The sequence below is a fragment of the Phyllostomus hastatus genome, unplaced genomic scaffold (genome assembly GCF_019186645.2).
Source record: "Phyllostomus hastatus isolate PE091 unplaced genomic scaffold, TTU_PhHast_1.1 phas_scaffold_28, whole genome shotgun sequence".
Taxonomy (NCBI): Eukaryota; Metazoa; Chordata; class Mammalia; order Chiroptera; family Phyllostomidae; genus Phyllostomus; species Phyllostomus hastatus.
In genome coordinates this window covers 10,828,034-10,852,537 of record NW_025334022.1, presented here as the reverse complement: position 1 = coordinate 10,852,537, position 24,504 = coordinate 10,828,034, and the positions used below count along the sequence as shown (strand labels likewise).

Genomic DNA, 24,504 nt, shown 5'->3' with positions numbered 1-24,504 from the left:
ATCAGTAGAAGAATATTTGTCTGATCATTAGGTAGTGGCTGTTTGGAGTATCACATGAAAAAAAATGATCTAAAGGCCACATTCAGTACAGCTGGAAAGACTGAATTGATTGATAAGTACTGTCTGCCACACCCACCAATTGATCAAAGAAAGAAAGGGAGAGAAGAAGCACAAGCATTGTATACTGGTTATTCAAAAAGCAGTTTTTATTTACTTTAACATAGATGCCTTTTTACAGTTGGAACAAAATATCTGATACACAAGTTTGAGTTTTTAGCAGCACCTGCAACAAGAGGATTGTGGAATACCTCGGGGTAAAGTAGAGATGGCTGAGGCTAGCACAAATTAACCTGAAATTGAACAATCTACTGAAGTCACATGGAATCTGAGGCCCCCTGAATATTAGCCCAACACATGAAAATAAACAGAATAAATATTCTGTATGACATTCAAATGGACCATTGAAAAACAGTATAGTTTCAATTAGAAATATTTTATTCAAAAAATCTAGTGTTTATGAAAAACTACCAAAAATACTGCACTACACATTCTAGGGTACACAATTTATAAGCCTGTATGCACAATTCCTGGGATTCACAGATTTCAGCCTTTGGTGTTTTTTAATCTTACTCAAATTACACATCACCAAAATGCCACTGCTGGGGTTTTTTTTATCACTTTCTGTCAAGTGCTTTCACTAAGATATTCTGTAGTGATTTGGCAGGGAAAAATTGTCATAGCTAAGAGGAAAGAGGCCTCAGTTGACCTGCCAATAAAATTAACACTTCTTTCAGATGTACAGGAGGCCTATGAATGGGATACCAACACAAATTTTTTTACTTAAATGGCCATATTCTATTTTGATACAGACAAGTACTATTCTGAGTGGATGGAGGTCTTTATGAAGGCTTGAGATCTACATATAGAAAATATTATAAGCAGAATGCAAGTAAAAAGAGAAGGCCCCAGGTCTCATGAACTTTAAAACAATTAACATTTAATAGTTCTGATGTACAGAATTTCACCCTAACAACATTGTAGCAAAATGATCATAGGATTTTGAAACCAGTGTTTATAGGCATAGGCAGGATAGGAATCAATACTTATGAGCTATAGATTTCCAGTTCTGTCTTTGATTTCTATCATAAAATTTTGCTAGACAGTAGGGTCGAGACTATATTTAAATTGGAAATATTGAGTATGACTGGGTTGAAATATTGTCTTCAACTTGGCTGTGTGGCCAAAAAGTCTCAGAGCTCTTAAAACACCCAAGGTTCACTGTGTAAGGCTGATTCCATATATGGCTACAATGGAGCGTTCTAGGCTATATTCTTGTGAAAGCTCCCATACCCATCAACCCTGCCCAAAGTCTCTTTTGGGGGTCATTTATAACTGTCCCTCACCAACCTGGGTCACTATTTTTATCAATGTCTTAAAAGTATAGCTAAAAATCTATGCAGGACAAACAGGTCAACCAATAAGAACTAGACTTCATATAGATAGCTGGTAGTCATAGTAATAAAATTTTGACAAACCACTTTTGTATTTTAATATGGTATCTTTAGGATGTTTATATCAGGGCACACAATGTTTACTTTGATCTCAAGATTTTTCCTGCCATAGTATGAAAGCAAAAGACAGAGCTGTGTAGTTGCTGTTAAATGCTTATCCCAGAATAGGGATAGTTTTTGAGCATTTTAAAAGTCCCTCTCGGTAGTCTTAGCTATTGTCTTAAAATACATCTAACTATAACATGGCACTGAAACATAGTATGTAGCTTACAGATTCTTAAAACAGAGCTGGAAGGGACTTTAAACCAAACATACAGCCAGTACAGAAATTATTTTTATGGCATTTTAATAGATGGTCATACAGCATCTACTTCAATATTTTTAGTAGAAGGGAGTTCACTATTAAGGCAATCCATTCTACTGTTGGACAACTCTAATTATGAAAAATTCATTTTAACAATGGGTTGAAGTCTGCTCTCTGGTCACTTTCTTCTATTAATAAATACTGGACTTAAGGAACCCTGTGAGAAAAGCCCATTATCCCCCAATCTTTTCTGAAGGCTTATCTGAGAGCACAGCATGGTGGGCCAAAGGACCATCAAAATTATGAGCAAAGAGCACTGCATTCAAAACCATATACTAAGCAGCATTGCTAAATTGATAAGAGGTTGTCAGAGAAGCAACGTCCTTATGCAGCAAAAAAGTAGACTTATGAAGTAGAAAGCAAACCAACCATTTATTTGCAAGGGTGGTTGGCATATTTAAACATAATCTATTTTGTAGTACCCTGATACTTCAAATGCAAGAAAGATAATCAAGTTCCAGTGTCATCAGTGTATCTTATTGAGATGGTATTTTTTGAAAAGCTCAGATGGAAGGAAAGCACACATAAGGATTTAAACAAGCCAGTGTACATCATTATACTTTTGCGTTCCTAATCATTACAACCTTTTTATAATTCAAGCTTAGGACATCATTGTTTGCATTATTATATTTATTGTAATACAGCTCAGAGTATTATTTTTCCCACTTTGGCAGACATGTTAGAAATTGCTTGGCAATAGTCAGTGGTGACATTTGTTAGTTGATTAATGGAACACTTATAGGAATAGCTGTAGCTCTTTAATTCTTTCATGCAACTGGGTTCTAAGTTTAAACTGTGATTTGAAAAATATTTAAATCTCTCAGGACTAAAGCTTTCTGAAATGTCCTGATGCACACAAGAAGGAAATAGCAGAAATCACACAAAATACACTTGGCTTAATAGACACTTTAAAAAATTGCTCTACAACTTCAGTTTGACTCTAAATAACAATTACAACTTTATCTCTTACCCTTTCTTTTGTGTGTGCACTTTTAAAGAGGCACAGTTATTTTTACATTACTGACTTACCAATTTGAGGTATGCTTTTAAAAGGCTTCTTACTTTTAACAGCATGAAGATCCTGCTTTGGAGGCACTGTTCAAGTCAATAGTGTGACCCAACATGCAATGCTCCAACTGTTCCTCTACAGCCAACACCTGCCTGACAGCTTCTTCAAAGGCCACTGTTACATTAGTATCATCTTTGGCACTTGTTTCTAGATAAGGGTAATCACCATTCTTAATGCACCAGGCTTGTGCCTCCTCAGTAGTCACTTGCCTATCCTCTTTGTCTACCTTGTTACCCAGAACTACAAAGGGGAAGTGCTCAGGGTCTTTCACATCTGCATAGTAGATGAATTCTTTCTGCCAGTTACCAAGGTTCTCAAAGCTCTGCCGGTCATCCACGCTGAAGGTCAAGAGGCAGCAGTCTGCTCCCCTATAGAAGGGTGTCCTAAGGCTCTTGAAACGTTCCTGCCCTGCAGTGTCCCAGATCTGAAGAGTTACAAAACGTCCATCTACCTCCAGATCTCGATTTAAGAACTCTACCCCTATGGTGTGAAAAGCCTGGGAGTCAAATTTATTGGTTACATAACGGTTCATAAGTGAGCTTTTCCCAACTCCACCATCACCCAAGAGAATGACCTTTAAGAGCAGGGATTTACCACTCATTGTTGCAGCACCAGATAAGGAGGAGTTTATAACCAAGAGAACCTGAAAATAAAATAAAAAGTAGGAGGGAAACAGTTAAACTTGAAATGGAAATCAACTTCATAATAAAAGTATCTAAATTATGAGGCTTTCTAATTTAGCTTTTCTTGATTCATGCTCATTAACTGATATAGTACAGCAGAAGGAATAAACCTCTTTTTGAATGAGGAGAAAAATAGGTCTTGTTTTTCTGAGGGCTCTTTCTTGTGCCAGGAAAATCACTGAATGCCATGTGTAAGCAGACCAGCAGATAGTGCTGCAATATGGTTCAGCTCTAACCCTATTCTCAGAGGAGAGGGTCTAGAATAGGGATGTCATTCCAATGTGTAACCATATTAGCTTCTACTTTGGACAGTTCCAAACAAGAGGCAAAATCTATGAAATTGATTCAGGTTTTGAAGTTTGTTCCCATTGGACCCAAGCATTATTGAGGAAAGAAGGCTGCATAAGCTAGAATTCTGTCAGTAGATGTTTGGGCTAGAATTAGACCAAACTTGGAAGATGGAAAAAGGTCAAGCTTCTTCTGACATTTGCCCCATTTTACTTGCATTGATATGGGTACTCTTGCAAGTAAAAGATCTTCCATAATCTTTTCTTCATAGAATAGTATCAGTTAAATTGATGACAGTTGGCTGGTTACCAATATAACAGCTATCATTCAGGAGGACTATATTGAATAGCTTATTCATTTTTAGATTTAGGTTCTATTCCATACCAACACTAAAAAATAATGTAAACTCAAATGCTAATAATTATACTGAATTCTTTTGTTTTCTCCATAATTCATCTATACATGGAATACCTAGAATTCATCTTAAGATAAAAAGATCAAATATTTACTGAACAACTGTAACAGGGTGCAGTCAAGAGGGGGGGACCCCAAATAGGGATTTGAAATGGGGTCCATAACTCAAGGTGTTCAGGAAATATTAAAATGTCCTCACCACCCCCCCAGGTGTGAGTTGGGGGAAAGGACAAATGGAGCAGGGCCATTGAGAGCTGTTTTGCATAGCAACAGCTTTGCAGCTAACCTCTTGTGTGGTCATTTAACATATCTATAACCTTTAACTGGTTACATAGATATGTCAAATAGCTGTGGCCATGCTCTGAGCCAGGGGAATGGAAGTAACTTCCCCACCAAGATGTAACTCAGGGGCAGTTCCCCCGAGTTATAGCTCCTGCACAAGAGCTTGGAGATTATTGGCTCCATGATAAGGGGCCACCCCTGCCCAGATTCATGATGGCAGCCCAGTGAACTTGGAATAATACAGGAATGCTGGCAGGTGCAACTGATTGTAGGAGGAGTCGGAAATGGGGCTTCAGAGGAAGACTGGAATGGGTATTTAAACCCAGACTCAGCAGCCATTGAGAGAGAACCACTTGGTCTTTAGCAGAGTGGGGACTCCTGCAGCCCTGTGAGAGAGAATCACCATGCAGCTTTAGCAGAGAATTGCCACTCGGCCTTGGCAGAGTGGCAACCCCCCTCCTTTCAGCCATTGAGGAGGGAGAACCACATGGCTTTGGCAGAGTGGAGACCCCCACAGCTTTAGAATAGGGAACCACCACCTAGATTTAGCAGAGAGTCCAGTGACACAGCTGATGGTGCTGGGAATCAAGGGAGGTCTACCAGCTGAGATGGATTACTGGGAAGAACTGGGGGATCCCAGAGCCACAGACTTCTATTTTTTTCCCTGAGATATGGTATCCCAGACTGGGCAAAGGCGGGAAGGAAGGACTGTGTGTGTTTGTGGGTGTTTTAAGGGACTTTGGGATTTTGATGGAGACATTAGATCACTACTTTAAGTTTGTATAGCACTAAATAAACATTTCCTTTCCTTTTCACAAATCTCTGACATTGAGAGATGTCTTTCTTCTCGTGGCAGACATAACAAACCCGAGGGGTTCCTTTTGGGTAACAGTATATCGTCCCAGGTCCCCCTCACCTTGTTGCTCTGTAACACAACTACCTTGTACTAGATTCTGTTAGATACTTTCACACTAGCTCCATTATGGGAACTCAACAATGATGATGTTAATTGAGTATTATTTATTCAACAGGCCCAAAGAGATGAAAACTAATCAGTAATAAAACAGCACATGCAAAAGAGTCTGGAGGCACATACATTTGAAATGTAATGTTTTAAAAACCTCAGTAGTCCTTAAAAGTATGTTGGTGTACATGTGTGCTAACAATATATTTTTCCAAACATTCATTTTTAGGAGCTCCAATGAAAAAAGTATAAAATATATCTAGCCAGGTAAGTATAAAATATAAACCTACCCTGTTGGGTCTTTGTCACAATCTTCCCTTTTCTTGTTATTTTTCTTTTTTAGGATTCTAAAAAACAAGTTGGGAAACATTATTTTTTAAAAAATCTATAAAATAAAGAATATATATATAAACAAACTGAAGTCAGGAAAAACACAGGCCAACCTCAAACTTACCTACAGAGAATGATTTTCATAAATATACTTAGAAGTTTAAAATTCTATAAATGCTTAACATGAACAAAATAATTTTATTGCAAGAACTTTAACTTGAGTGTACTTTATATGATATTTAAAGTTTTACAGTGTCTCTCCATTGAACTCTCCATTCAAAGAAAATCAAAGAAAGTGGGTGATATTCACAGTATAAGATATTCAGGAAAGGGAAAGCACAGAGGAGTCTAAGATATGTTGAGATTCTATGTCAGAAGTGAAACTCCTTCCCTTCATACCTACCAATGTTCCTATCTGCATGAACTTCCTAGTGCACTCACAAATCTGCCTTGAGTTTGTCTCTGCATTTGATCCCACAAGATCAGTGAAGAAAAAGCTATGTTTGGGGATTCCCTGTTTATAACATATTCTGTTGGCTAATTATTTTACTCACTAACTTTGATCACCTGTCTTTAACATAGTTTTAGTATTTAGCTGGTTTTATTAAATTCAAACACAACTTTATTTAACATTTTAGTTAATTATGGCAAGAGTCTTATTTAACCAGCATCAAGGATTCTGGTCTAAAGAGAAAAGCTGTCCCTATATTTGTTGAGTGTTCTTCCTTAATGAGAAATAAAGAAGCTTTTAAGAAATCTCTTCTGCTTAATAATCTCATCTTTTTTTCAAATATAGGTAAATCATATAATAAAGGATTTATTCGAGATATAAATTAGTAAATATAAATTTAAATAACATCTTTAAATTGATAGGTTTTATCTTCCTTCTTGGTTTTCATCTATTCTAAAGAATTCTCAAGTTTTCCACAATTCTTGATGTTTGTCCTCTTTTTTCTTTGCTCTTAAACTGCTGTCTTTGGCACCAGCTCAAGTAACAAACATTTCTTTAAATGGAAATGAAACAAGTGTTAGCACACCTCTTTATTTTTAATGCTGGTCTGTAGGATAACTTTATAGACCCAAACTCTTGAACTCTCACTTTTAAAAAGTAACAGAAGGAAATGCAAACTTGGGCACAAAAATGACAGTATTAAGGGCCCATGCCAAATATATTCCTTAAGTTTCTAGCAAACAGGTGTTCACGTCATTCAATGGCTCACTAACTCTGCTATCCTAGTTGCAGATACATCAGATGATGGGCCAAGGACTGAGTGCATATGGAAACCAAATACTCAGCTCCCGGAGTAATGATAAAGTATTGCCTATCTGAGGTAATGCTGCAGTTGCTTGTACATTTCCTATTTGGTCATGTGCACACATAACTTCTGGGTACATAGGCTCTATACCACAGAAAAGGGAGGAAAAGCAATGTGATTCAGTGTCAAGTGCACAGGGCTGGTAGCAACCAGGAGATAAGAGTCTTCATCTCTGCTTTCCCACTCATTTTTTTTATGAACTCGGACAGGTCACTTACGGTAATCGTGCTCTGTTTCAATATCTTCCTATATAAAAATAGAGCTGATGATGCATGCCCTAGTTAATTCATAGGATTTGGGGGAAAATGTATAATTTATGAAGTCTGCAAAGATTTGTAAGCATTTATTGAAATTTTGGGTTTGAGATTTTTGTTCCTCTTGCTCTTTCACCTCCTTTCATTCACTGATGAGAGGGCCTAATGACTCAGTATTAACCCTTCTCAGAAAGGGCCTTCCAGTGAGAAAACAACAATTCTTTCTTTTCTCTGTCTTCCATATTTGAGAATGCCTTGTTTCTTAAAATTTTGGGCATCTTCCAATACTACAGAATCTCAGTGTTGGAGGGACCTTAAGGATCTTCTGGTCTAATCCTGCTACTGATGCTTGAGAAAACATTTGAGTACCTACTGTGTGTTGTGTCCTTACTAAGGTGACTCTCTACTCTCCTCTGCTATCTCCAATACCCATTTGTTTGCTGGAAGTAGAGATGAATACAATTTAGGCTTGTCTCCTTGCCTTCAGTCACTAAATGCTGCTGATTTTTCCTTGGACTATCCTTTTCTAGTCTTCTGCTACCAACCTCATTTTGGCCCACATCTCCTTACATTTATTAAGAAAGCTTCCTGGCTGTTCTCTCCTTGCATTGGGTTTCTCCTTACCTAATCTACTTTTCAAAGCTTAATCACTTGAGCACTCATTGGATATAGACATGGTTGGAAATGCATACATATTTCAGGTGAGGTCTTAACCTCAAGGAGTTTACAAATTAACACATAAGCTTCAGATCTCATAGTTGAAACAGTATCATTTTGTTAACAAAACTTTTTGCCAAGTATGTCCTTCCAACACAACCAAATTTTAAATTCCTGGATAGTACGACCCATGTTTGTATATGTCTTTGCAGCCCCTTCAACAAGCAGTACCAGGGTCCTCCATATGGCTAATCAATAAACATTTGTTCATTAATTAACTGTTTAGGTAGGTTTCCAGAACTAATGCCTCTGAATTTATGCCAAAGTACAATAGACCCACAGTTATGTAATAAATCCAAGTACTATTATTTATAAGGTGTCTTTAGAGCAGAATTAATGGACTTATCTGGATCATTTTCTAAATGGGACTTAACAGGAATCCCACCTATTGAAAGTTGGTGGAAATATTCCAATTTTCCTCCCTTTCTCTCACACTTTAAAAATAAGTATATAAATTTCTCCATTCCCATAAAAAAATAAGAGGAGAATAATTCTCTCCCCTTCATGTTTTCAGTGGTTGCTCACATCCCCATTAGCAGCATCATTGTTTGAAAATGAGTGTGATCTCCTTTAGTGCATATTTAAGTTGAAAAGAACTAGCACAGTATAAAAGCAAATCAATTTTTCCTCCCCTAGAATGTGCCAAATTTAAATCAAACCTTGAAAGAAGACAACGTAAATAAGCAAAAGAACTCTTTGATAACTCTAAGTACATTTAGTAGGAAAGTCAAGCTCCTTATACATCCTTTATGGGTTCCATATCAGGTTAGGATTTGGACTAAAATGTTTATTCTGATTTTGATCCTATTTAGAAAATGATCTGGCTTTAACAGACCAATTACCTTAGAGATGCAATTCTCCTTTTCTACCCCACTACCCCAAATAGATTAACAAGCATTCTCTAATGATAGATTATTCATTTTTTCCAGTTAGAGTTTAAGTCTCAGACAGTAAATTGAATTAAGAGTTCACATAACAAATATTTGTTAGCTTTCTTTGTTCTTCAACATACTTGAAACCTTCTGAATCTACTGTGCTGGTACCCACACAGGCTTGTTAAACTGATTGTATTTAGTTAGGGAAAGGGGTGAAGGTGAGGGAGGAGGCAGTACAATGAGGAGAAAGAAGTTGAACCTTTGAAAATAGTACATTTTAGTGTGATGCTGGAGAGAAGAGAGAAGTGCAAATTAGTAATGTCAGTTCAATTGCCATGGGTAGAATAATGCACAGATCCATAGTGCAGATTGGAAGAAAGTCTTGAAAGGGATGTGTACTGCAGGACTGAGGTGGGAAGAGAGCTGCAGAAGAGGGCTAGACAGTGGATGAGAATGGCACTGGTGGCAATCTGCATGGGAGAGGAGCTATAGTTGGAGAGGAGTTGAGGAAAGCCCATCTTGTGGTGACATACTGGTTGAAGCTCCTCAACTCACTGTTGATTCCTGGCAAAATATTTGTTAGTATTGCACTCAAGAACTGGGAAAAGATTTCTTTATGTAAAAATCAGTACAAATAAGAAATGATCGAATCCCTGAGATTTTCCTCCTCAAACCGTGTAGGTTATTTCCAATACAACCTGATGTTTGATGGTAGTGGCAGGGTTCATAGCAGGGAAGTCCTCTGACGTGTGCGCTGGGTTCATTTTGCAGAGCTAACACGTTATAGGCTACATCCATGCACTGAGCCCAAGCATCACAGGGGTCATGCCACTGGAATGCTATTCCCACATTTTGGCCCATATTTAGATTCTGTATGCAACTAGAAGGGGCCAATGTGGAATTTCACCTCTAATCTTTCATTCCTCACTATGACAGCTCTGTGACTATGAGCCTGAAGGCACACTAGATAGCAATTTTGCACTATCCTCAGGCCACTTCTTCCCAAGTAGACTGGCTGGAGACAAATAGGTAAGGAGGTTTGGGTAACTGATCAAGGTACCGGGAAAAGAAGCTTCCCTAGGAGACTGGGAATGTAGTCATCTTTATGACAGGGATAGTGTTAGCTTGGAGATCTAGAAAGAGATGTCACGCATGGTGTCCACTACCTCAGACCCAGGTCCTCTCATCTCACTCCTAGCTCTTAGAACCAGCGGCCCTGGCGCATGCGCACTGAGCCACACCCGATCCACAGGGAGCCCTATTTCTCCCTGCCCCGCTCTGGCAGCCGTTGGGATTACTCAGCAACGCCTGCCCTCCGCTGCCACCTACCCCTGATCTCCGACCACTGCAGTGCCGAGGTCCCTTTCTCAAGGGTAAGCGGCCCCAGAAATCACCTAGACCTCCCTTTCTCTGTCCTCTCCCAAAACCCCCTCCTCTTGGCCTCCTGGGTCTCGGTGGTCCGCCGCCCTCCCTGTTCACGCAGAGGCACCTTACCTGACACAAAGGGACAGAGACAGAAGAGATCCCTGGGCTCCAGGCAGTAAGTAAGCTCCAGGAGCCGGCAGCCCAGCTCCTCAGAGACACCGTCACTGCTCCCACTGCCTCCTTGTCTTCAGTGGGGCAGCAAGTGCAGCTTGGACCTCGTGGGCCTGACAGCTGCCGCTCGTGCCCGCGGCTGCCGCTGCTCAGCATCTCGCGCCCGCGCCTGCCAGGGGAGGGGGCGGGGCCCCGCACTGCCCCTTTGGGTCCCTTTCTTGGTGCTGGAGACCCAGCTGCCTCCCGCCATAGCTGGTGGAGAGCACAACCTGGTTTGCTCATTCTTTCATGCTTAGTGTCCAACCCTGGTCTCCCCTGTCCTCTGCCCCTCCCCTAGGTAGGCACGGTGACAATGGACTGTCAAATGTTGCTCTTCCATTTTGTTCCTCTACAGCCAGGATCCACAGCCCCATTTCCTGCAATTGCCCTTCCACATACCTCATTTACCTTACCACCAAACCTGCTTTTGCCAAAAGGATAGCACATACATTTTCCTGTTTCAAATAGCTCAGGGAAATACATTACTAGCAAATACATTACATAACACATTACTTGGCCCTCTAGCTCGCTACTGCTCATGAGATTCTCGTGACAACCCAAAAAGAAATGTTCACATGTGTAACTTAGGCATAGAAGTCACAGCCTTTTGCCCTCACCAGTTAGCGTTCTGGAGGGTCACATAGAGAGCATTGTTAGAGGTTTCTGGAATTGTTGATGGGGTAGAATGAAATGTTCCAATTGTGCCCAGCCTCTCAGCCAGTACTTTTTTATTGTCTCCTGTGGCCCTCTAGTATGTCCAACATGTTTGTGATTTATTCTTTCCTGAAATCAAAGGAGGAAAGAGTTCCTGGGTTATTCAGCCAGCACTCCATCTCTCTGTCAAGCTGATTTACCTGTGAATCTTCCCCAATATCTGAAGACCTGTGTCTGCATGGCACTGCCCTTCACTCACCGTGTGCCCCCTGAGGGCCCTCACACATGCCCTCCCTCCAAAACTACTCAGTCAGTGCCACAGGGTCCAGCTTAAATGTCACTTCCTCAGGGTAACCTTTCTCAATTACCCCTGAATGGAGGAAGTGGCCTGATTTATTCTCTTGCAGTCTTATGTAGACTGCTATACTTTTCTTCATAATACTTATCAATTGATGATTAGTTATTTAAATGTATATTTTTGATTGACAACTGCCTTCCTCCACTAAACTATATTGCATGCTAAAATCAAGGACTGTGACTGTCTAGATTCACTATCATATCCCCAGGGCCTATGGCAATGCTTGCTACACAGGACGTGCTCAGAAAATATTTGTTGAATATGAATGAATGATTATTATTCTTTAAAAATAAAATGAAGGGATTTAAATGAATCTTTTGTGCTCCTACTTAAACCAGTCCCTCACCTTCTCCAAACACACTAAAACCCTCTTCTAATGGATATAGTCCTCTAAATCAATTTTTCACTCCCACATTCTTATCTATAATAACAGGAAACTTTGTGAGCATGGGCCCCATTATATACATATAAAATACACATGTACTACTATGCATACATACTTTATATATTACTGTACATTATATAATACATATACATTAAAACATTCCAATGGACATTTTAAAAGAATGAGAAAAATATAAATATATTTCAATCTTTTTTCTGCACTACAATTAATTGTTTAGTAAACTGCTCAAAAACAATAGTCCTTCATACTAGAGTGTCTCACTTTTATGTGACTCTAGTGTCTTTTTTTCCTTTTCTCATAGATGGTATTTTTCAACAGTGTAATCATCTCTGAGAAGCCTTCAAACTTACTTGCAGTTTTTAAGGTCCTTTTAATTTCTAGGTTTGGATACCCTGTTCTCTAGTCAGAAGTTTATAATTGCTGAAGGCATTACGCATCTGCAGAATGTTCAAACCCTTAAGGGTAAATGAAATCCTATGTTAGCCCACATACTCTTAACTGCGTATCCTACATTAAAAGAGTCTCTAGAGGCCACTTGAAAAGCAACTACTATCAAGTAGAATAGAAGCAACACGCTCCCACTATTTATTAGGAAAGCACACAAAAATGGATAGTTCAAAGTTTCAAAGTTGTAATTGGTTTTGTAGCTCTTACACTGTCAAACCATGCCCACTATGAATAATGCTTCCATGCATAAGGAAATAATATAATACTGTTTTTATAACACAGTTACACAAACATGCACAAACACATACTACTTTTATCATACTGTGGTCAGAGATAGGAGGCTAAACCAAGATTGCCTTTAAATAACAGGAGAAAAGGTTACCTTTGGAGAATGACACACACATGCAAAAGAAAGCATTCAATGTATAATACTTATTATTTCAAAAAGTCCTCAACTACCATTCAATTTTTAAATACATTGACTTGGGCTTCAAGAACATATAACTGGAATGTGATTACTATAAAAGAAAAGCCTAATTCAGTGTTAAAAAGATGGTTATGAACAAAAGAGCCCTGGCTGGTGTGGCTCAGAGGATTGAGTGCTGGCCTATGAACCAAAGGATCACTGGTTTGATTCCTAGCCAGGGCACATGCCTGAGTTGTGGGCCGGGTCCCCAGTAGGGGGCATGCAAGAGGCAACCAAACTTTGATGTTTCTCTCCCTCTCTCCCTTCCCCTCTCTCTAAAAATAAATACAATCTTAAAAAAAGAGACCCATGAAGGGATCCAAATAAATTAATAAACACTGCATACTATTTCCCTTACTGGAGAGTTATAATGCATATTAGAACATTAAAGCATCTTTTGTTTATGGAATACTTGTTAACAGGATTCATCCACTTCAGAACCCAATTTAGCAGCTGCTATCTTAATCAATTATACAAAGTGGTAATGTGATAATGGGACATTGGTTTGCCTTGAACATGGATGGCAACAGATGTCCTCTTGCTTGGCAACTCATACATACTTGTAGTGGCTTCTTGGAGAACTGTGCTCTGGAGGATTCCAAGGTGCAACTAGCTCAGTAGAGAAGAGTGATTAGTTAGTGATGAATACCGTGGATGAGGCAATGTGTTTGCTGTGTGTTTCCTTGGCCTAAAGTATTCATATGGCAACTATACATTTCATATTTTCCAGATAGTTCTGATTTTAAATATTTTGTTCTGATGGCCCCATATTTACAGTGATAATTATAGATCTGATATTTTATTCAGAAAATATAGTAGCCATAGATATGTAAAAAGGAAATTGGGTAGCAATAATTTGTCAGTCTTCATGCCTTCACTGGTGTAGATCAGTGGATTGAGCACTAGCCAGCAAACCAAGGGTTACCAGTTCAATTCCCAGTCAGGGCACATGCCTGGGTTGTAGGCCAGGTCCCCAGTGGGGGGTGCACAGGAGGCAACCATACATTGATGTTTCTCTCTCTCTCTCTCTCTTTCTCCTTCCCTTCCCCTCTCTTTAAAAATAAATAAATAAAATCCTTTAAAAATTGTCAGTCTTCACCAATCATTCTCCAAAAGCAAGTAACTGGTTCTGGTGACATAATAACTTTACCACTTGACATGTGGATAATCTTTGCAATAAGAATACTTTGCAATTTTTCCCATAGCCTGAAGGAAAGATCTCTGAAGATCATGCAATTATTGAAAGCATCAGTATGATATCAGTTTTATTATTTTAAAAATATGTATTTAATTTTCTTTTCAAAAATATTTCATTTATTTATCTTTAGAGAGAATGGAAGGGAGGGAAAAAGAGAATGAGAGAAACATTGATATGAGAGAAACCAATCAGCTGCCTCTCACACCTGCCCAATGTGGATGGAAACTGTAACCCAGGCATGTGCCCTGACTGGGAATCAAACCAGTGACATTTTGCCCTACAAATTCATGTCCAACCTATTGAGCCTAACTGATCAGGTAAAAAATATGTATTTTCAAGCTCTGATCACTGAAAACACTTAGAAACAATGAAAATCCCAGTGCCACAGAGCAATCTAGTGTGTAGCTTGAGATTCTTTTTTTTTTTCATTTTACTGTTCATATTTTTATCTTCTTTTTCTTAGATAAGTCCCTTTAATATTTCATACAATAAGGGCTGGGTGATGATGAACTCCTTTAACTTGACCTTATCTGAGAAACACTTTATCTGCCCTCCCATTCTAAATGATAGCTTTGTTGGATAGAGTAATCTTGGATGTAGGTCCTTGCTTTTCAGGACTTTGAATACGTCTTCCAGACCCTTCTTGCCTGCAAATTTATTTTTGAAAAATCAGCTGACAGTCTTATGCAAACTCCTTTGTAGGTAATTGTCTCCTTTTTTCTTGCAGCTTCTAAGATTCTCTCTTTATTTTTAATCTTGGGTAATGTAATTATGATGTGCCTTGGTGTGTTCTTCCTTGGGTCCAACTTCTTTGGGACTCTCTGAGCTTCCTGAAATTCCTGGAAGTCTATTTCCTTTGCCAGATTGACGAAGTTCTCCTTCATTATTTGTTCAAATAAGTTTTCAATTTCTTGCTCTTCCTCTTCTCCTTCTGGTACTCCTATGATTCAAATGTTGGAGCATTTAAAGATGTCCTGGAGGTTACTGAGCTTGTCTTCATTTTTTTTTGAATTCTTGTTTCTTCATTCTTTTCTGATTGGATGTTTCTTTCTTCCTTCTGGTCCACTCCATTGATTTGAGTCCCTGTTTCCTTCCTGTCACTATTGGCTCCCTGTGCATTTTCCTTCATTTCACTTAGCATAGCCTCCATTTTTTCATCTAATTTGTGACCATACTCAACCAATTCTGTGATCATCCTGATTACCAGTGTTTTGAACTGTGCATCTGATAGTTTGGCTATCTCTTCATTGCTTAGATGTATTTTTTCTGGAAATTTGATCTGTTCTTTCATTTGGGCCATTTTTTTCTCTCTCAGTGAGCCTATTCCATATAAGATGCAGAGACTTAGGTGTTCACCAGGGCAGCAACCCACATTGCTGGGTTGTGATGCAGTATGTGAGGGAGGAGTTCGAGAGGGAACAATGACACTTGCTCCACTCTCTGCCAGTTTTCAGTCACTTCCTCCACTACCCACAAGCAAATTGGGCCCTTCTGGTGCTGATTCCTGGGTGGGTGGGCTTGTGTATGTTCTGGGACCCTTTTGGTCTCTCCAGTGAACTCTCCTGTGAGGCTATTTCTCCTGCCGCTGTATCAACCCCCACAGGTGTTTTCAATCAATCATTTGAGGTTTTATTTCTCCGAGCTGGAACTCTGGGTTGTGAGGTCCATCTCGCTCCCCAGTTTTTTCCTCCTGGTTTATCTGCACACAGATGTCGAACCACCCAGTCCGAAATCCACTGCCTTGCCCGCCCCAGTTCTCCAGTCACTGACTTGCTATGAGTTCTCTCTGCCCAGTTGCCTGTCTCCGCCCCTCCTACCGGTCTGGATGAATTTCTTCTTTGACTCCTTGGTTGTCAGACTTCCATATAGTTTGATTTTCTGTCTCTTCTGGTTGTTATTTTGTTTTTAAATTTTTTGTTGTCCTTCTTTTGGTTGTACGAGAAGGCACAATGTGTCTACCTACACCTCCATCTTGGCCAGAAGTCTCTCTAGCTTGAGATTCTGAATGCCATTTCCCAATGAAAGGACCCAAGATTTGTTAAATAAACATCTGTGGCAAGAAATGTCCAAGATGAACCTGGTATATCATGTCAAAACAGATCGCAAAGAAGCTAAGAAACTGAAATAATAGAAAAAATATATATTGGGTTGGCCAAAAGTCCATTTAACTTTTTCCATAAAATAAAAGACACAGTTTTTTATTTTCACTATTAATTTTATTGATTTGGATATTTTTTAGTATGTCACCTATCTCCCACATGGTATAATGTTGATCGTACTCAATTACTGTCTCTATTTGATCACTATCAACTTCAGCTAGCCTACCCAACTGTAGAGCATTGTCCAGTGAGAAATCTCCTCCAGAAAACTTTGAAAACATTTTTGATATGTTCAATCAGTCACAGCACCTTCCCATACACAGCACAAATCTTTTTTTTTTTTTCATTTTAGCTGTGTTTTCACCTTTCTTGAAATGGTAAAGAATAGTATGCTGAAAATGTGTATTTTCTTCCATCATTAATATGACTACACAAAAACTCACCAATTTTGATAAGGTTTTAAAATAATGTACACTGATATGATGGCTGTCACAATACAATCTAACAAAATTGTTTGGAATGAAGTTAAAGACAACTAAGAGCTACTAGAGCCATCTTACAGAAGAAAAAAAAACAATGAACTTTTGGGCAACTCAATATATTGGTCTCTGCCCCCACCTCTCCATTCCTGACACAGAACTTCTGAAACCCTTGTAAATTTCTAAGGGATAAGAGCACTAGGAGCATCTTTGTTCTAATATTTGGTGTTTGACCCCAGTCCCTGACAGAGGGCTCCTAAATCCCCTGAAATTTCCTTGGTGATAGGATTGTCTTTTTGTTCTAATGATCCTCCATAAACATCCCAAAAGGGGTTCAAAGAGCTTCCATATTGGTGAACACACCTACATACCATGAGGGTGATGCACCCCAACTCCACAGGGACAGAAGCTCCCACTCTCAGGACCCTCTTAGACCTCACCCTATGCATCTCTTCATCAGGCTGTTTATCTGTATGCTTTATTATATCCTTTAGTAAACTGGTATTTCCTTGATAAACTAGGTCTTTCCTTGGGTTCTGTGAGCTGCTCTAGCAAATAATATAATCCAATGGTGAGGAGGTCATGGGACCTCTGATATATAGCAAATTAGTCAGAATCACAAGTAACAACCTGGACTTGTGATCAGGCTTTTCCCTGTACTGGACACTACCAGGCTTGTGTGAAAAAAATGTAGGAACCAAATTGAAGAGGCTCTCATTGGACAGTAAAGACAGTAACTACAATGAACAGAAATATATCAAACATACTTAAATATATGAGTTAATGATACTTAAAAGTATAATTGCTCAACTTGGGGAAAGCTAGGAAAGTAGCTCATTATTTTGAAACTGGTGAATAAAATAATAAATCAAACATTTAAGCTGCCTTTCTTATATGCATTCTCTTTCTGTGTAACCAGTGAGAAAAATGTTGATTTTGTGGAAGATTTCCAACTAGTAAATTAAGAAGGAATTATGGAATTTTACACCTGTTAGTGAATCAATTGATTTATTTTATAAATAATTTTTAATTGTTGTTCATGTAGAGTTGTCTCTATTTTCCTGCCACCACTTTCCCCCATCCCAACCCTCACTTCCTACCCTCAATCATTCCCACCTTTGACTTTGTCCATGGGTACTTTATACATGTTCCTTGATGACACCTTCCCTTCTTTCCCCCATTCTCCCTCACCCCAAGCCCCTCTGGTTACTGTCAGTTTGTTCTTTGTTTCAGTATCTCTGGTTATATTTTCCTTGCTTTTTTGTTGATTACATTCCACTTATAGGTGAGATCATATGGTATTTGTCTTTCACTACTTGGCTTATTTCACTTAGCATAATGCTCTCCAGTCCAATCCATGCTGTTTTGAAGGGTAGGAGCTCCTTCTTTCTTTATGCTGCATAGCATTCCATTGTGTAAATGTTCCACAATTTTTTGATCCACTCATTTACTGATGGGTACTTAGGTTGCTTCCAGCACTTGACTATTGTAAATAACACTATTATGAACCTTGGGGTGTATAGGTTCTTTTGAATTGGTGTTTCAGGATTGTTACAATATAATCCCAGCAGTGGAATTGCTGGGTCAAAAGGCAGTTCCATTTTTAGTTTTCTGAGGAAATTCCATATTGTTTTCCACAGGGGGTATACCAGTCTACATTCCCTTTTCTTCACATCCTCTCCAACACTTGTTTGTTGATATGTTTATGACGGCCATTCACACCAGTGTGAAGTAGTATCTCATTGTGGTTTTAATTTGCATCTCTCTGATGGCTAGTAATGCTGAGCATCTTTTCATATGTCTCTTGGCCCTCTGTATGTCCTCCTTAGAGAAATGTCTGTTCAGGTCCTTTGAACATTTTTTAATTGGTTTGTTTGTCTTCCTGGACTGGAGTTATGTGAGTTCTTTATATATTTTGGAGATCAAACCCTTCTCTAGGTCACATGTGCAAATATATTTTTCCATAGAGTTGGTTCTCTTTTCATTTTAATGCTATTTTCTTTAGCCATGCAGAAGCTTTTTATTTTGATAAGGTCCCATTTGCTTATTCTTTTCTTTATGTCCCTTCCTCTAGGGGACATATTGGTGAAAATATTGCTGCGTGGAATACCTGAGATTTTCCTGCCTATGTTCTCCTGTAGGACTTTTATGGTGTCACAACTTATATTTAAGTCTTTTATCTATGTTGAATTTATTTTTGTGTGTAGTGTAAGTTGGTGATCGAGTTTCATTTTTTTTTTTTGCATGTAGCTGTCCAGATCTCCCAACACCATTTGTTGAAGAGACTATTTTTCTTCCATTTTATGCTTCTGCCCACTTTGTGGAATATTAATTGATCGTAGAGACTTGGGTTTATTTCTGGGCTCTCTATTCTGTTCCATTGGCCTATATGTATGTTCCTATGCCAGTACCATACTGTTTTGATTACAGTGACCTTTTAATATAGTTTTATATCAGGTATTCTGATCACTGCTACCTTGTTCTTTCACAAAATTTCTGCAGCTATTTGGGGTCATTTACAGTTCCATATACATTGTTGAAATATTTGTTCTGCATCTGTGAAATATGTCATTGGTATTTTAATACAGATTGCATTGAATCTATAAATTGCTTTGGGTAATATGGACATTTTGATGGTTTTGATTCTCCAAGTCCATTAACACAATATATGCTTCCATTTATTTGTGTTTTCCTTAATTTTGTCAGTGTTACATAGTTTTATGAGTAGAGGATTTTCACCTTCTTGGTAAGGTTTATTCCTAGGTACTTTCTTTTTCTTCTTGTTATAGCAATTGCGAATTTTTTCCTGATTCTGATCTTTCATTATTGGTGTACAAAAATGCCTTCAATTTCTGAATATTCACTTCAAATCCTGCTGTTTTGCCAAATTTGCTTATTAGCTCAAGTGATTTTTTTTTTGGTGGAGTCTTTAGGGTTTTCTATATAACTATCATATCATCTGCAAAGAGTGACAGTTTTACTTCCTTCTTTCCAGTTTGGATGCCTTTTATTTCTGTTTCTTGTCTGACTGATGTGGCTAGGACTTCCAATACTATGTTGAATAGGAGTGCTGAAAGTGGACATCCTTGTCTTGTTCCTGATCTTAGTTAGAAAGCTTTTATTTTTTGCCCATTAAGTATAATGTTGGCTGTAGGTTTCTCATATATGGACTTCATTATGTTGAGATATGCTCCCTCTACTCCCACTTTGCTGAATGTTTTTATCATGAATGGACGCTGTACCTTATCAAAGACTTTTTTGTATCTATTGATACGATTGTGGGATTTTTGTCTTTCCTTTTATGTGATGTATTATGTTTATTGATTTGTGAATGTTATACCACCCTGGCATCCCTGCGATGGATCCCACTTGATCATGCTGTATGGTCTTTTTATTGTATTGCTGGATGTGGTTTGCCAATATTTTGCTGAGGACTTTACTGTCTATGTTCATCAGCAGTATTGCCCTGTAGTTGTCCTTCTCTGTTGTATCTTTATCTGGTTTGGGGATTAGAATGATGATGGTTTCATAAAAACAGTTTGAGAGCATTCCCTCTTCATGGATATTTTGTAATTTTCTGAGAAGGATAGGGGTTAGCTCTTCCCTAAATGTTTTGTAAAATTCTTCTGCAAAACCATTCTGTCCAGGGTTTTTGTGTGCCAGGAGTTTTCTCCTATTGGTTTGTTCAGGCTTTCTGCCTCTTCTTCATTAATATTTGGAGATTATATTTTTCTAGAAATTTGTCTATTTCACCCAGCTTTCCAAATGTCTTGGCATATAGTCATTCATAGTAATTTCTTACAATCTTTTGTATCTGTGTGGTATCAGTTGTAATCTGTCCACTTTCATTTCTGATTTTGTTTATTTGGGCTCTCTTTTTTCTTGATGATTCTGCTTAAAGGCTTGTCACTTTTGTTTATCTTTTCAAAGAATCAGCTCCTGGATTTATTGATCCTATGGACTGTTGTTTTAGTCTCTATGTTGTTTAATTCTGCTGTGATATTGGTTATTTCCTTTCTTCTATTCACTCTGGGCTTTGTTTATTGTTGTTCCTCCAGTTCTTGTTGATATAGGGTTAGGTTATTTATTTGAAATATTTCCTTCTATTTTAGGTAGACCTATATCACTATGAACTTCCCTCTCAGGACTGCCTTGGCTATGTCCCATAAGTTTTCAAATGTTCTGTGTTCATTTTCATTTGTTTCCAGAAACATTTTGAGTTCTTCCTTCATCTCATTCTTAACCCATGCATTCTTTAATACCATGCTACTCAATCTCCATGAATATGAGTATTTTTGAGTTTTTTTATTTAGGTTGGTTTCTAGTTTCAGGCCTTCATGGTTGGAAAAAATGGTTATTATGATTTCAATTTTTTGAATTTGTTGAGGTTGGTTTTGTGTCCTATTACATAGTGTATCTTTGAAAATATCCCATGTGTGTTTGAAAAACATGTGTATTTTGCTTCTTTGGGATGAAAGGCTCTCTCTATGTATCTGTTAATCCATTTGATCTAGGGCATTGTTCAATGCCACAATATCTTTGTTGATATTTTGTTTGGAAGATCTACCCATTTTTGACAGTGGGGTGTTAAAATCCCCTAGTATATGTGTTTTACTGTCTATATCTTTCTTGAAGTCCTCCAAGATTTTCCTTATATATTTGGGTGGTCCTATGTTGAGTGCATATGTTTATAATGTTTATGTCTTCTTGAGGGATTCTTCCCTTAAGTATGAAGTGTCCTTCTGGGTCTGTATTTATGGCTTTTGTTTTGAATTCTATTTTGTCTGATATAAGTATTGCTACCCCAGCTTTTCCCCTGTCCATTTTCTTGGAATATTTCTTTCCAGCCCTTCACTTTCAGTCTGTGTAGGTCTTTTTTTCTGAGGTGGGTCTCTTGTCAGCAGCATATATGTGGGTCATATTTTCTCATCCATTCAGCTACCCTATGTCTTTTGATTGGATCATTTAATTCATTTACATTTAAGGCTATTGTTGATAGGTGCATTTTCCTCCCTTTGTACCTGTGTTCCTCTCACTCTTTTTCTTCCTCTTGTTATACCGGTCCCTTTAGCATATTTTGCAGTGCTGGTTTGGTGGAGGTGTATTCTTTCCACCTTCTTTTGTCTGGGGAAGTCTTAATTTTGCCTTCCAGTTTATTTGAGAGCCTTGCTGGGTAGAGTAGTCTTGGTTGCAGGTCTTTGCTTTCCATTACTTGGAATATATTTTGCCACTCTGTCCTGCCTTGTAGTGTGTCTGTTGAGAAATCTGCTTCTAGCCTTATTGGAGCTCTTTTCTTTGTTACTTGTTTCTACCTTGCTGTTTTTAAGATTCTCTCTTTGTGTTTACAACTTGGCATTTTAAATATTATATGTCTTGGGTTCCTCTTGATCGGGACCCTCTGTGCTTCCTGAAGTTGAATGGCTTTTCCCCTCTCCAGGTTTGGTAATTTTTCTGTCATTATTTTTTCAAACACATTTTCTATCCCATGATGCTTTTCTTCTTTTTCTGGTATTCCTATGATTCATGTTTTCTTGAAGTTCCCTTAGCTATCTTCATATTTTTTTTAGTCTTTTTTCATGCATCTGCTCTACCTGGGTGTTTCTTTCTACCTTGTCTTGGAGCTCACTACTTTGGTCCTCTGCTTTATCCAGCCTGCTTGTAGTTCTTTCTAGTGCATTTTTTATTTCAGAAATTGTATTCTTCATTTATTCCTGGTTCTTGTTTATAGTTCCTATTTCCTTTTTCATACTGTTGTAGTTCTCACTCAGTTCCTTGTAGTTGTCTGTGAGTTCTTTGAGGATCCTCATAATCATTCTTTTGAATTCTATATCTGATAGTTTGCTTGCCTTCATTTCATTTAGCTCTTTTACTGGGGAGTCCTCCATTCCTTTTGATTGCAGGTTCTTTCTTTGTCTCTTCATTTTAGATGACTCCTGTTGTTTGTTTCTGTGATTCCTGATGCTCTACTTTGCTAGCTGTCTTTGTAGGGTGAACTTCTATGGTAGGAGTTCTATAGAATTCAATGGTGTAGTCTCTTTGATCTGCTTGTCTAGATGTTCTATGGTTGTCCTTTCTTCCCTTTGTGTGGGTTGTGTTGTTGTACTTGGGTTTTACCTGTTGGTGGTTCCTTTGTTGGTGTGTTTTCTCCTCCAGTGGGTTTACTAGTATTCACAGCTCCCACCTTACCTTGTCTGTGATCATTAGCTGGGTAAAGGCGAAATGGAATAAGACAAGTGGAGAATATTCTATGGAATTTAAAATTCCAACAAGTAGAGAACAGATAGGAGATCCTTTGAAGAAGTACAGCAATAACCGTAATATTTCACCCAACTAGCCACTTTTTATAAAAGGTGAAAAAGAAATAAAACTCTTATTAGAGAAGAGAAAGAATTTGAGCTGAATCAAGAAAACAGAGCACTTGTGGAAGTTTAGATGGTGAGGTATAGTGAGAGTAAGGGATAGAAACTAGGCATAGTGTGGTAGATAACAAAGTTAACCACAACAGTAATAATGCTCAGGAAGATAATGAAATGGGCCAAGACCAAGGAGGGCTGCTGTGTAGTATTTACAATAATATGGAACAACAATTATTTACAATAATACAGGAACGACAATAATATGACAAGAAATGTATGATGTGAATAAAAAGAATAGAAAGTAAAAGACCAAGAGCAGTGTCTTATTGGAATACAAGTGAAGTGAAAGAAGAAAAATTAAAATGCAGTGTGAAAGGGAGAACAAAGAAAAGCAGTCAAACAATGCAATTAAACAAACAAAATGAAGAAAACTAAATAGAAAGAAGAGAAATAAGAAATAATAATAAAATAAATAAAAATAAAAATGCAAGTTCTGTAGGATAGCAAAGTGAAATTTGTCTCAGTTTCCCAGTTGATGTTAGACTTCTGATCTGTCTCTGGATCTGTCTTTGGTCCTTTGGTCCTTCCACAGCTCCACATCTTATCTTACATTTGAGGAAGAAAAAATTAAAAATAAAAGCCTTCTGCTTACTTTAAGCCCATCAAGCAAGTTCTGCTGGCATTCCTGGATGCTGCGGGCAGACTGGAGCTGGGCTTCTTTTTTCCTTTCCTGTGGTTTAGCAAGGATGGGGGCTCCATCTGGGCTGCAATATTCACAGGTGCCCAGCCTCCAGCCCAAGCCTTCAGTTCCCTGCTTGGTCCCCACTGTCCATCTGTGCCAGGCTGGTGTCTTTAATCCATCATGTTGTGCCACCTGTGAGGTACACTGATTAGGATCAACTTGTACCCTTCCTCCTTCCTCTTTCCTGGCTTGGGTGCTGCACGCCCTCAAAGTCACTTCAGGGCAGTTTAGTTCCCCTATTAAAATAAGTCTCTCTGCGTACTGCTAACTCTCTGAGCCCTTGCTGCCCTCTTCTGATCAGTCCATGAAGCATCCCTCCTCCTCCCTCTTCACTGGTCTGGCTGCTGTATGGGACTGGTCCTTGCACAGCAGCTGTGTGCTGTTTTTTGTTTGTTTGTTTGATTGTTTTTTGTTTTAGTGAATTTCCCTTGGTTGCAGACTGCCGTTCTTAACAAGCACCTGGGTTTTCACACTGCCCAGCACTCTGACCATTCCTGAGACTCTCTGGGTCACAGTCAGTCACAGCCCAACTCTTCTCCCTTCTCCAGGTGTCTCCCTGCTCCCCAATTTCTCTGATACTGTCAAGCCAGTGGTCACAATCCAAGCTGGGGGACGACCCCTGCTATGTGTCTCCCACCGTGTCTTCATCTCCCCAGT

At 38.6% G+C, this 24,504-nt stretch overlaps 1 protein-coding gene across 2 annotated transcripts in view; it reads right to left on the bottom strand.

Annotated features, from left to right (window-relative positions):
• Nucleotides 1-229: 229 nt before the first annotated feature.
• RAB9B (RAB9B, member RAS oncogene family) overlaps nt 230-24,504 on the bottom strand; it is a 102,077-nt gene continuing 77,802 nt past the window's right edge. Inside the window, exons 1-3 of one of the 2 annotated variants that reach the window (XM_045817565.1) lie at nt 10,562-10,708; nt 5,866-5,922; nt 230-3,587 (exon numbers count right to left, since the gene is read on the bottom strand). In XM_045817565.1, coding sequence (XP_045673521.1) covers nt 2,940-3,545 — 606 coding nt within the window. In that variant the 5' untranslated portion in view covers nt 3,546-3,587; nt 5,866-5,922; nt 10,562-10,708 and the 3' untranslated portion in view covers nt 230-2,939. Of the gene's footprint in view, nt 3,588-5,865; nt 5,923-10,561; nt 10,709-24,504 lie in introns of those variants that run through there. The other variant, XM_045817564.1, reaches the window with a different exon arrangement.